This window comes from Telopea speciosissima, chromosome 11 (assembly GCF_018873765.1).
Source record: "Telopea speciosissima isolate NSW1024214 ecotype Mountain lineage chromosome 11, Tspe_v1, whole genome shotgun sequence".
NCBI classification, from domain to species: domain Eukaryota; kingdom Viridiplantae; phylum Streptophyta; class Magnoliopsida; order Proteales; family Proteaceae; genus Telopea; species Telopea speciosissima.
In genome coordinates this window covers 46,807,396-46,818,422 of record NC_057926.1, presented here as the reverse complement: position 1 = coordinate 46,818,422, position 11,027 = coordinate 46,807,396, and the positions used below count along the sequence as shown (strand labels likewise).

Sequence of the window (11,027 nt, the reverse complement as noted above, 5' to 3'; positions counted from 1 at the left end):
TATTAAGCAGAAGTCAATAATTGACTCCACAACTAAGGCATTGTACCTGGTAGCTAGTGAAGCTGCCAACGAAGAGGTTTGGTTAAGAAAATTCTAACCGAACTGGAGGTAATACCTATGCTCGTCATGAACCCCATACGATTATATTGTGATAATAGGGAGGCGTAGCACATGCCAAGAAACCCAAAACTCATCAAAATAGTCAGCACAAGAAGTGAAAGTATCATTTCATCAGGGAAATAATACAACATGATGATATATCTATTACCAAGATTAACTCTACAAATAATTTCTCAACTCCCTTGACTAAGGGACCGACACAAAATATATTTGATAAATGTGTTGAGAACATGAGTGTAAAGCTTGTAAGCCAGTGGCTTTGATAAACAAGTGAGAGTTTGTTGGATTTATGTGTCCATTAAACCCAAATGTAAAGAGTTTATTCAATTTATTAATTTGCATAGTTATATTTTGGCTGATTGTTTATCCTAAGGCTAGACCTTAAATTGATCACAACTATGAACAAAATTATAAATTTTGTTTATATGGTTGTCTCATTATATATTTTAGGAATGTAATTCCAAAATACAAATATAATGGTGAGTATTCATATTATATGTGTATCAAACTAAGGGACTGTTTGACAACGTTTTGTCTCTACTGTTTCTTTGCCAGTAATGTTTCCAGCACACAAATGAAACAGAAAATCCATTTGATAAATCCATTTTGTTTCAAGTGTTTTTTATAATAAAAATCAAAATTTATAACAATTTATGCCTAAAATAACGTTTTTGACATAACAACTATTTGTTGTTTTTACATTTGTTGGCCAAAACCAAAAACTGTTACCCGACTTCCTCATCACCTCATAAAGACGAATTGACAAAAATTAACAGGGCAGCATCTCGACTCTCCTCTCTCGCTCTCTGGTAGAAGCTTCACCGGATCTGAAGGAAGCTCCATTGTTGAACGGTAGATAATCTCTCTTCCTTTCATTTCTCTCTCACTCACTCTATTTCTCGCCTCTCATCTCTATCTCTGTTTCTCGCCTCTCTTGTCTCTGTACACAGGCAATCTTGTTTAGATTATTGCATGTTGTTTCAAAAACAAAAATCTTTTTAATAGTTTATTTTGGTTCCCAAACCTAAGAGATCTTTACCGTTGCACTCAAACTTTATTGTTTTTGGTCTATTAATGGTCGATGCCTCCTCTAGCTATATATAAGTGTGCTAGATTCACAAAGTTTGTCAATCCACTTCTTGAAAAGAGTGAATATCTTAGAGAGATATCTGATTATGATTGGACGAAATTCCGAGCTCGATGACAATTTTGTAAATACTTTATAAAAACATTTAAAATAATGTATTATCTATAAATAATTAATTTTTAAAAGAAATTGATAAAAGTTTTTATGTCCAATCAATGCTCGAGATTCTTTGAGCAAGTTGTGGTGATGGATTAGGGTGGCGACAGTAATTTATTCCATGCTCGTAGGGCCGTTATGCAATTTTGCCACGTGGAATGACTAAAATGTATTTGATTCTATCTCTTTGGAGGTTTATTAGTTATATCCATCCTAGGATGTACTTATAAGTAATAGTATTGTTTAATTAGATAGAATTAGACTCATAAGTAAAAATCCTATTTACTAAGATTGAGTTAGACTCACATATGGTCACCTCGGTCCTCGGTAGGATCACTCATTAAGATCCCACCAGTTGCTTTGTTGACAATTACAGAAATTAGGTATAATTACATACTTGTCGCATTAGTGTTGTATTCCTTTCGAGGTATTTCACTTGTGGTGAAAAAGGGTATCCTTAATATCCTTCTTTTGTTTGATTGACTGTTCTAAAGCATATAAGAACAAACGTTGAATGAAAGTTTTGATTTGCATCATCCCCAACATATCAGAGCCTCCCTCGTGCACATTAGGGTTTTGGTTTTGCTTATTTTGTTTTTTATTAATTTGCATCATCCCCACCAACTTAAAACTACCCCTCATTTGTCTCAAGTATGTGTTGCATTCATGGAAGTTCTAGATATGGACTAGGACTTGGGGGATTAGAAAGTCAAACCAGAGGTAATGCACAAGACGTAAGTAGATCAGTCCTCCCCCTCCTCCTGCATGATACTCTCTCCCCATAACTCTTCTTGAGGTGGTTTGTTAAGGGTGGAGTTCCTATGCTATATATAATAAAGGAGAGGGTTCTCTGAGCAAACAACATAGAAGAGCACACCAATGAGGTGCGACAATACGACATTGTACATAGGAGGCCAGTGAGGTCATTTCATATGAGAAGGAGAGAGATAGATACAGATGTGCTAATGTACCTTGCTTGTGCAGCTCAAAGAACCTTTTCCCATTAAATAAAAGGGGATTGTCTCTCTGTTGAAGTGTTTTGGCGACAATGGTAGTTTGTATGATGTTTGCAAGAAGGGGGGATTTATTTGAATTTGAAAAGCGTATTACAAACATTTTTGGGAAATAAGTTTTATTTTTTTTTAAAGATGTATTGCTCTTAATCTAAAAGTGTAAATACTCCTACAATTACGAATTGTCGTTAATAAGATGAAAATGCTGAAGGAAAAAAAAGGAAATCCAAATTGATATAATTTAGAAGAAAATATTATTGTAACTAATAGAAAGGGCCGTACCAGTACACAAGGCTCCCACATTTTCACAGGGTCTGAGAGAGGTTGATGGTTGGCAACATACAAAACCTTTTGCTTTATCATTTTAACAAAATTTCATCCTTTATTTGTCTGCATTCTATTACACATAGCAAGAAAAGTTTTAGAAAATCATTTGGCTATCTAAACATTCTTAATCTCTTCTATAATCTTAATTGTGCTTAAGTAGTGTAAGAATAAATTTGGATGTTAACATTTATTGCTCAATAATATTTCATTGACATATAAAATAGTTACTCATCAATTCTAGCCCCAATAGGTTCTCTTGCAAGGATATTTAACAATTAAATTACAAATATTACTATTTCAAAATAAGAAGTAAATCATGATTATAATCTCTTAATTGTCTTTGATGGTGATAATATTAAGAAGATCTAAATTTAGTCATATATGATTTTTTTCCCTTTATTTTTGATACTCAACACTCAACATATATGGCTTGACTGAACCTGAATCAAGTTTACCAACCAAAAAACCTGAATCAATGTACATTTGGACCACATTGTTGCTCTATGGCTGAGATAGGGGTGCAATTGGTTCGACTTCCTGGGGCTTAAGACTTAATAGAATAAAACAAAAGCAACAGTTGGTGCCATCAAGTTCAATGAATGAAGAGGATAAGAACGAGGGGAGTGTGTGTTTTGGCAAAGATACATAAGCCTTAGTGGCACCCTGGCATTTATGCCAACGAGGGTAACAAATGTTATTATATATAATTAGGGAGAATGTTTTCTGTGCCGTAACGCAGGTTGCACCCAGGCACATGGGCCTATCACTCAGGGGAGGTAGGGTGGTCATTGCGCCAACCTCCATGTGCCTGGGCGCAGTTTGCGTTGCGGCATAGAGAACAGTGCCCCATATAATAAAACTAAGAAAAATATATATTTTTTTTATAAAAAAAAAAGAAGAAAAAATCTCTCTTTTAAGCCATTTTATAGAAGTATTTTTTATTTTCATATTTTGAAAAATAAATAATAGATTACCCTATGTGATGGCTTAGGAAACAACTTAGGCTCAAATAACCCTTTCAAAAAGAACGTTGCTTGGTTGTGTGGCTCTTGGACCTTGACATAAGAGCATGTAAAATTACTAGCCTACCCTTGTGAAATAAAAAAATCTCACACATGTTGATACCCCCTATACGTGCTATCATTGGGCCTGTGCTGGTGCAGGGCTACGTGATCGAGCATATATCAATTTCTGACCTTAAAAAAATGCAAGCAACTTTTTTGGATGGTACATACATATTGAACTATGAACAAACATCCAAGTTTTTATTTTTTTTAGTAGAAAAACAAACATCTAAATTGTCTTGTGGCAAATTGGATGAGACTAAAATTTTATTAATAGGTAAAAATCAAGGTCCCTTACTGGTTTTTTTTGGGGGGGGGGTAACAATCAAAGTCCCTTACTCATTTAATAAATTTTAGCCCAAATTGAATTGGCCATGTGATAAAATAAAGTATTGAAAACTATAAACCTACCAAGGGGTATACGTGGTAGGATATGCCCTTGCAGCGTTAATGGTTAAATTTAATTATGAAATTTGACATTTAGCCAATCAAACTTGTTTCCTAGGTATCTAAGAGTTTTAATCGTTGCATCAGATTTCGTATGGCAAAAATTGATGAGCTGATCCATATATTTCATGGGAAAATGAACTCTATCCAGGAGTGTATGCTCTGCACACAAACACATGGGGTGAAATGACCATGCCGCCCCCCATGAAATGTGCAAATGATGTCCCATTTGATGCCCTCACGTGCTCTCCCATTGACCCCGTGCATATGTTGGAGCCACGCTCTTATATATAGAATATTTCCCCATAATTTATAGAGTTTGAATCCTATCCAGCGCGCCAATGCGTCCAATGTGCATTGGACGGCTTAAGCTATCCAACACATGCCCCAAGGATAGCTCTAGCCATCCGATGCATGTTGGACGCACTGGCACGCTGGAGAGGATTTTCGTGCAATCTTATATAGGTGAAGTGTTACAATTCTGTAAATTTGTGATAAAAAATAAAAAAACAAAGAAAAAAAGATTACCATGACATTAATGTGTAGATTCTGTACACACAACACATTACATCTCACCCGTGACTCCACTTTCTCTCTCCTATTAAAATTTTTTATTCAAAGAAGATTTGATTTTTCACACAATGAAATGACATATTTGCCCCTCTATGTGGGAGGAGAGAGAGGCTTACGGAGCGCTAGCGGACGCTACGCTCCCAGAACTACAGCTACTTCCCAACAAAGATATAGTAAATAGATTTCATCTCTTTTAATGAAACAAGAAATATATATATATATAAGCATGATATTTATATATGTTGTGCTAAAACGTAGTATATTCGTTGATTTTTGCCTATTTCGTCTCCTTTTTTTCTATTTCTCTCTCCCCATCACAAAAGAGGAAGAACCCTAGAGAGCTATTTTTCAACCTGCAAGTAAGTCTTCTCTCTCTCTCTCTCTCTCTGAGTTCCTTTCTGGATTCTTTGTCTCTGTGTCCGAAATCTGTAATATTTTATTTGCATTTCGATTTCTCTTTTGAAGCATTAGAACTCTGATTCTAAATCTGTAATCTCTATTTGGGTCCTTTTTTTGGACAGATCGAAGTTTAAAACCCTAAAAGATGGTTTCTTTTCTTTTTTTTTTTGGTGATAAACGGAATGCTATTCACGAGGTATTTGTTTATGACCTTGCTAGGCATTGAAGGTGGTGTTTTGACCTTCTAAACGATGAGTTTATTAAGGATTAGGTCTGTTTTTTTTCGTTTATTGGTGTTTGATTGTTGGATCCTTGTTCAAGCTATCAATTTCTTCAGATGCTTTGGTTATTCTCTGATGTTCCGATTTTGATTTCTTTGTTCTTTGTTCTTTTCCTTTTTGTTATCTTGTTGGAATTTATTTCTGTTTCTTCTGGTTTCGAATCGTTTGTGGGTTTTGCAGGCTTTGCTAGCAGGCAATGTGGTAGATGGGTTGAACGGGAAGAAAACAAAGATTACATTTTATCAGTGATTATTCTTCCTTTATAGATATAATGGATGACGATAGCGGATTGAACATCCGTAATTGGGGTTATTATGAATCCTCCCTTAAAGGGCATCTCGGTCTACAGCTCATGTCGACCGTGGCAGAGCGAGACACTAAATCTCTTCTCACAGGACGTGAATCCGCCGTCATGGTTAGTGCCAATGGAACTTTTCATCATAGAGACTGTGGGGTTTCAGAAGCACCAGTTCCCATGGATTTTGTGAGAGATGGTTGGATGAACCAGAGAGATAAGTTTCTGCATGTGTTACCAGGTAATCCCAATTTTGCTGTTCTATCAGAAGCATCTGGAGCTCATCCCCTGCAAATGCTTCAGCAACCTGATGCATCAAAGGATGATAGGTTGATTCATATGGAAGAGGAGGTTGGTAAAAAGGAGGCACCTTTGAAGAAAAGGCAAGGTGGCCGCACCGCAAACACCCCAAAGTCTCCAAAACCAAAGAAGAGTAAACGGGCCCCTGGTGTGCCCAAGGATGAGAGTAATTCTTCTGTTCCAAGAGCAAAGTCTGGGAAGAAGAACACTGGATTTGTGAACACTGGAGTTGTCATAAATGGGGTTGATATGGATATTTCAGGTATTCCGATACCAATTTGTTCATGCACTGGAACTCCTCAACAGTGTTATCGATGGGGATGTGGTGGGTGGCAATCAGCTTGCTGTACTACTAGCATATCTATGTATCCCTTACCAATGAGTACCAAAAGGCGTGGTGCGAGGATAGCGGGACGGAAAATGAGCCAGGGAGCTTTTAAGAAGGTATTGGAGAAACTTGCTGCTGAAGGCTATAACCTGTCTAATCCTATTGATTTGAGGACTCACTGGGCAAAACATGGTACCAACAAATTTGTCACCATCAGGTAGATGTACAATGTGGATACCATAACTGGGCCTCCAATTGCATTTGGTCTGTTTCTCCTGTATATATACTTGTGGCCTGTTGCAGAGGCTTTTCGGATATTGTGTAGTCAAATGAATTTTCTGTCCTGTTACATGTCTTTTAAATTCAGACGCTCAGCTTCCCTGGACATGTGGTCCTTTTCTTTCCTCACTGTAGTTTATGAGTTATCAGTCTTATCTTGCTGCCAGGATTTAGGAGATAATGAATGAGATTTAATTTCTTGGATCCTTGTAGGACAATTTACTTATGCATTACTTTTTCCAGAATTGTTATCAACAGAACAGATTTTGTGTTGGTACCTTTTCTTTGTGTTGTTCTTAAGGACATCTCATTGTACTTGATAGTAATTTAAGCGACATTACTTTTATTGATTCAGTACTCGAACTAGTTGTTCGATTAATGTTGAGGGACGTGAGGAGATGATGCTATATGGTTTAAATTTTATTGGTGGTTCTTCTTCAATTTACCTTTGTCATTTATAGGCCTTGTATCAAGTTTGACCTTGAATAGAGCTGAATGGATGGCAAGGATCCATGTAGCCGACCCCAGTTAGTTGGGATAAAGCTGAGTTGTTGTTGTATCTTCTAGCTTCAGTCAATGGTTTTGCATACTGTCAGTGATGTATTGTATAGCAGTTGACCAATTTTAATGTTTGCATGTTGTTGTTGTTGTATCTTCTAGCTTCAGTCAATGGTTTTGCATACTGTCGGTGATGTATTTTATAGTAATGGACCAATTTTAATGTTTGCATGTCTCAAGTTCACCTATTTAAGTTGGAGCAAGTCTTCATTTGTACATTCCTTCTAATGGGTAGGTATCTAGGGAGTAAAAGGTAGGAATGTAACAAAGAAGATGTAAAAGAGGAAAAATAAATGATATTCTTACTGAGGTGAGAACCTACTGAAAAATGGGATCCTGCAGTCAACAATCTGATTTGTATATTTCATCCCTCCTCATTTAGCCCATTTGCTGCTAATTTTCCTTGTTGAAAGATGTTTGTGGGGTGGGGGGAGGGTGATGCGATTCTAATATTTCTAAATGAATTCCTGCCAATTTCAAGGAAAACTCTTATTGTCCCATTTATCAAATAGCATTTGTAAGGTTTCCTTCTTCTAGAAAGGCTTAAAGGAGTTTGCAATGTTTTAGAGGAGAAGTGGTTAGTTGCTGCCTTTTTTGTACACGACTTGATGTCTTGTTAAAGTTGCTGTATGTCTTCCAGGAAAATCTTGGTAGGCGCTCCCCCATCCTCTTGTTTGGGACTAGCACGTAAGATAGGGATATTGGAGCATAGTTGTCAAGGTGGCTAGGTGACACCAACAAGGCACCTAGGTGATGCCTAGACAATTATGTTTAGGAACAACTTACATTGATGTGGAGCATGAATGTAATAAACTCTCATACATTCTCTTACATTGATTTTGTTTGCAAACCATCTCATTTAGGTTGTTGAATACTGAATGAGAACCTTAAGGGTTTAAGCTTAGTAAGAATTAGTTTGTTTTACTTATTTGGGAGGTGAATTGGGTTTTGGCAACTTAATCATTTAAACTTTACAAAATTTTATCCTTTTAAATTTAGGATTTTCATTTTTCCTGTTTGCAGACATGAACTTGATAAGGAAGTAAGGAACCCTTGCTTTGGTTTGTTTAGTGGTGCTGCATGAGTAAGAAGGGGAGGAGGAGTAGTTCTTGTAAAAGTAGTGTTGATGTTTATTTAGAGTTAGGGTTCCTGTGTTCAGATTATCTGTCACAAGACTGATTAAAGGACAAACTGGCTATTGTGGTTGGTTGTCACTGCCATTGTTGTCTAGATATCTTCATTGATGGCTGTGTCTCTTGGCAATAGTTTGTTAGTGTTGGCTTCTATTGGTCATCTCCTTGTTAGCATTTATTTAGCCTATGGAAGCATTGACTGTTGAATGACTTGAATTCAATTCTTGTTGGTGAGGTTTGAATAGTAATTTCATTTTTCAATATTATATCCTTGAAATTGGCACTGTGTTGCTGTTCATGGAATTCTTTTTCTTGATAATTAGTTTTTGATTATGGACATCCCACCTGGTCATTTTATGGACCAGAATTGTTGACAGCCTTCTTCTGAGCCTCAAGTCTGCTGTTTGTAAGTGGATCCTTCCTAAAACTTGTTGCCATAAAATTGGATCACACTCTTATGTGGTGTGAGACATAACTTTTAGGTGATAACACTAGGGCGAACCTTGAGTTTAAGCAAATACTCGTATCAACTCACATCTCATTAGGTGACATCATAACTGCTTGAGGTCTGCGCAGAAACCCTATTCCTTAATTCCCTACGTGTGAGGCCATATTTCCTGTGAACTTGTAGGTTCTCATCTTTCTCACCAACCCAATGTCCCTTTATCCTACAATTTGCAGTGTAATCAGTTCATTGGTCTCTGTTGTATCACTTGTTTGTAGCTAAAACATCTAAATCAACTTTCCCTCTATTGGTGTCACTCCTAATCAATCCCTCTATTGGTGAATGCTTTCATTTTGCAATTATATCCTTCATAGTGTTGCCATTTATCTCAACATGTTAATTCTGCTGCAGTCATTTTATGTATGCGTTGTTTCCTTATTGCTCAGCTTTTAGCTCCATAAATTATTGGTCATCTTGTGCCCATTGTATTTTAATGGAATGAATTGATCACGTGACACTCTAAAAGTTCCTTTCCACTTCATCTGACCAGCTCTCCATCCTCTTCAGACTCTCACCCAGTTAGCCAAGATATCTGAAGTAGTTATTCTAGGCTATCTGTTGGCCATCAATTTCTTGTTAGTAACCATTGTTATTGTGGCACCAAAGCAAGGCTGAGGGTGATGCAGATACATTACCTTGGACCGACCCAAACCCATTTGGGTATTGGGTATCCAGACAAAGATGAACCAGGTCCAGTTTGAGTTTTTGGATCTAATAGGATTTTAAGAATCTATGTTATTTGGGGAAAATAATGTCTTTTTTCTTTATTTTATTTTGTTAGCTTTGTAGGATATTTGGTTTCCCAATTCTTCTTAGTTTCCTTTTTTGAATTGGTTTCCTAGTTAGAGAGGTAGTCTTTATTTTTAGGAGTTTTCTATTTCTCTTTATATATGATGTAATTCCCCATCGTTGGAGATAGATTGAATAGAATGGAATAGTTGAGTTATGGTTTGAGTAGCCTGTGTGGCTGTGCGTGTGCACTCTTCTCCCCCCCCCCCTTTTTCTTATGTGATTTCCCCCCTGCAACTCTGATATTCCCTTCTTCCCCACCGTCCCTTCACCAATTTGGTATCAGAGCCGAAGGATCCATTATCCTTTCTTGTCAATCTCTTTCAGCTCATTCTTCTTCTTCCTAGACACCTTTCTCATTACTGTCCTGTGGTAACAACAGCAAACCCCTTGCATCCTATCTCCCTAACCTTTCCATCTTCTTCCCCACTGCATTAGCAAACCCAAAAAAAAAAAAAAAAAAAACCACTGCAACAGTCTTCTTTCTTTACCATCTCCCGCAGAGAAAACCCGTCCCTCCGTTACACTCCACCCTCCCTTTGATCCCCACAGAAACCCCTCCCTTTTCCACAACTGCAACAACCCCCACTGTGCCTCAATCGAAACCCCTTTCTAGGGTTCAGCCAGCACCCAGATCAAAGAAAGAAGAAGAGAGAGATAGAAGAAAAGCAGAGAGAGCGTGAGCCAACGACCAAAAAAAAAAACAAAACATACCTGGTTTCGAAGCTTCCTTCAGCGAGTCGTCCTCCTCCTTCGAAGTCGTTGGTTGCCTGGATTTTCTCCTACAAAGTCACGCATACACTTCCTCATTTGAAGTCACACATACGATTCCTCCTTCGAAGTCACGCATACGACTCTTCCTTCGAAGTCGTTTCACCATCTGCTGTTGTTTTCCCTCTTTGGAGTAGTAGACTCCAAGTAGGAGACTACAATCAGTAACCCCCAAAACCACCATCTGCTGTTGTTTTCCCTCTTTGGAGTAGTAGACTAAAATCAGTAACCCCCAAAATCCACGACTTCTTTTTTTACCGTTATTTTCCTATTATACCCCTACCTTTTAAGTCTTATCTCTTTTATAGCAAACGACGTTGTTGAACCCCACGATCAGATTCCCATCGAAGTGACGTCTTTCGCTAACAACCATCAAAAGATTGTGACGGTTGATCATGAGATGCGGTGGATCATTGCCCCATCAAAGTCTATATTTGTCAATGCCGATCGAATGATGCTGATTCTCTCGTTTTACAAAACTCGTGGGTGAGTTTTTCTCAACACAGGGGGGAGGGGAATTGATGCAGATACACTACCTTGGACCAACTCAAACCCATTTGGGTATCCAAACGAAGATGAACCAAGTCCAGTTTGAGCTTTTG

General features: G+C 37.5%; 1 protein-coding gene across 2 annotated transcripts; it reads left to right on the top strand.

Moving 5' to 3' along the window:
- Positions 1–5,014: 5,014 nt before the first annotated feature.
- LOC122645777 (protein BASIC PENTACYSTEINE2-like) lies at positions 5,015–6,946 on the top strand. Of its 2 annotated transcripts, XM_043839142.1 has the most exons (3): positions 5,055–5,146; positions 5,406–5,457; positions 5,648–6,946. In XM_043839142.1, exon 3 carries the CDS (start codon positions 5,739–5,741, stop codon positions 6,609–6,611), a length of 873 nt encoding a protein of 290 aa, XP_043695077.1. In that variant the 5' UTR covers positions 5,055–5,146; positions 5,406–5,457; positions 5,648–5,738; the 3' UTR covers positions 6,612–6,946. The 2 variants fall into 2 exon arrangements, with proteins under 2 accessions (XP_043695076.1, XP_043695077.1); XM_043839141.1 differs by lacking the exon at positions 5,406–5,457 and having other exon boundaries at positions 5,015–5,146.
- The last annotated feature ends 4,081 nt before the right edge of the window (positions 6,947–11,027 follow it).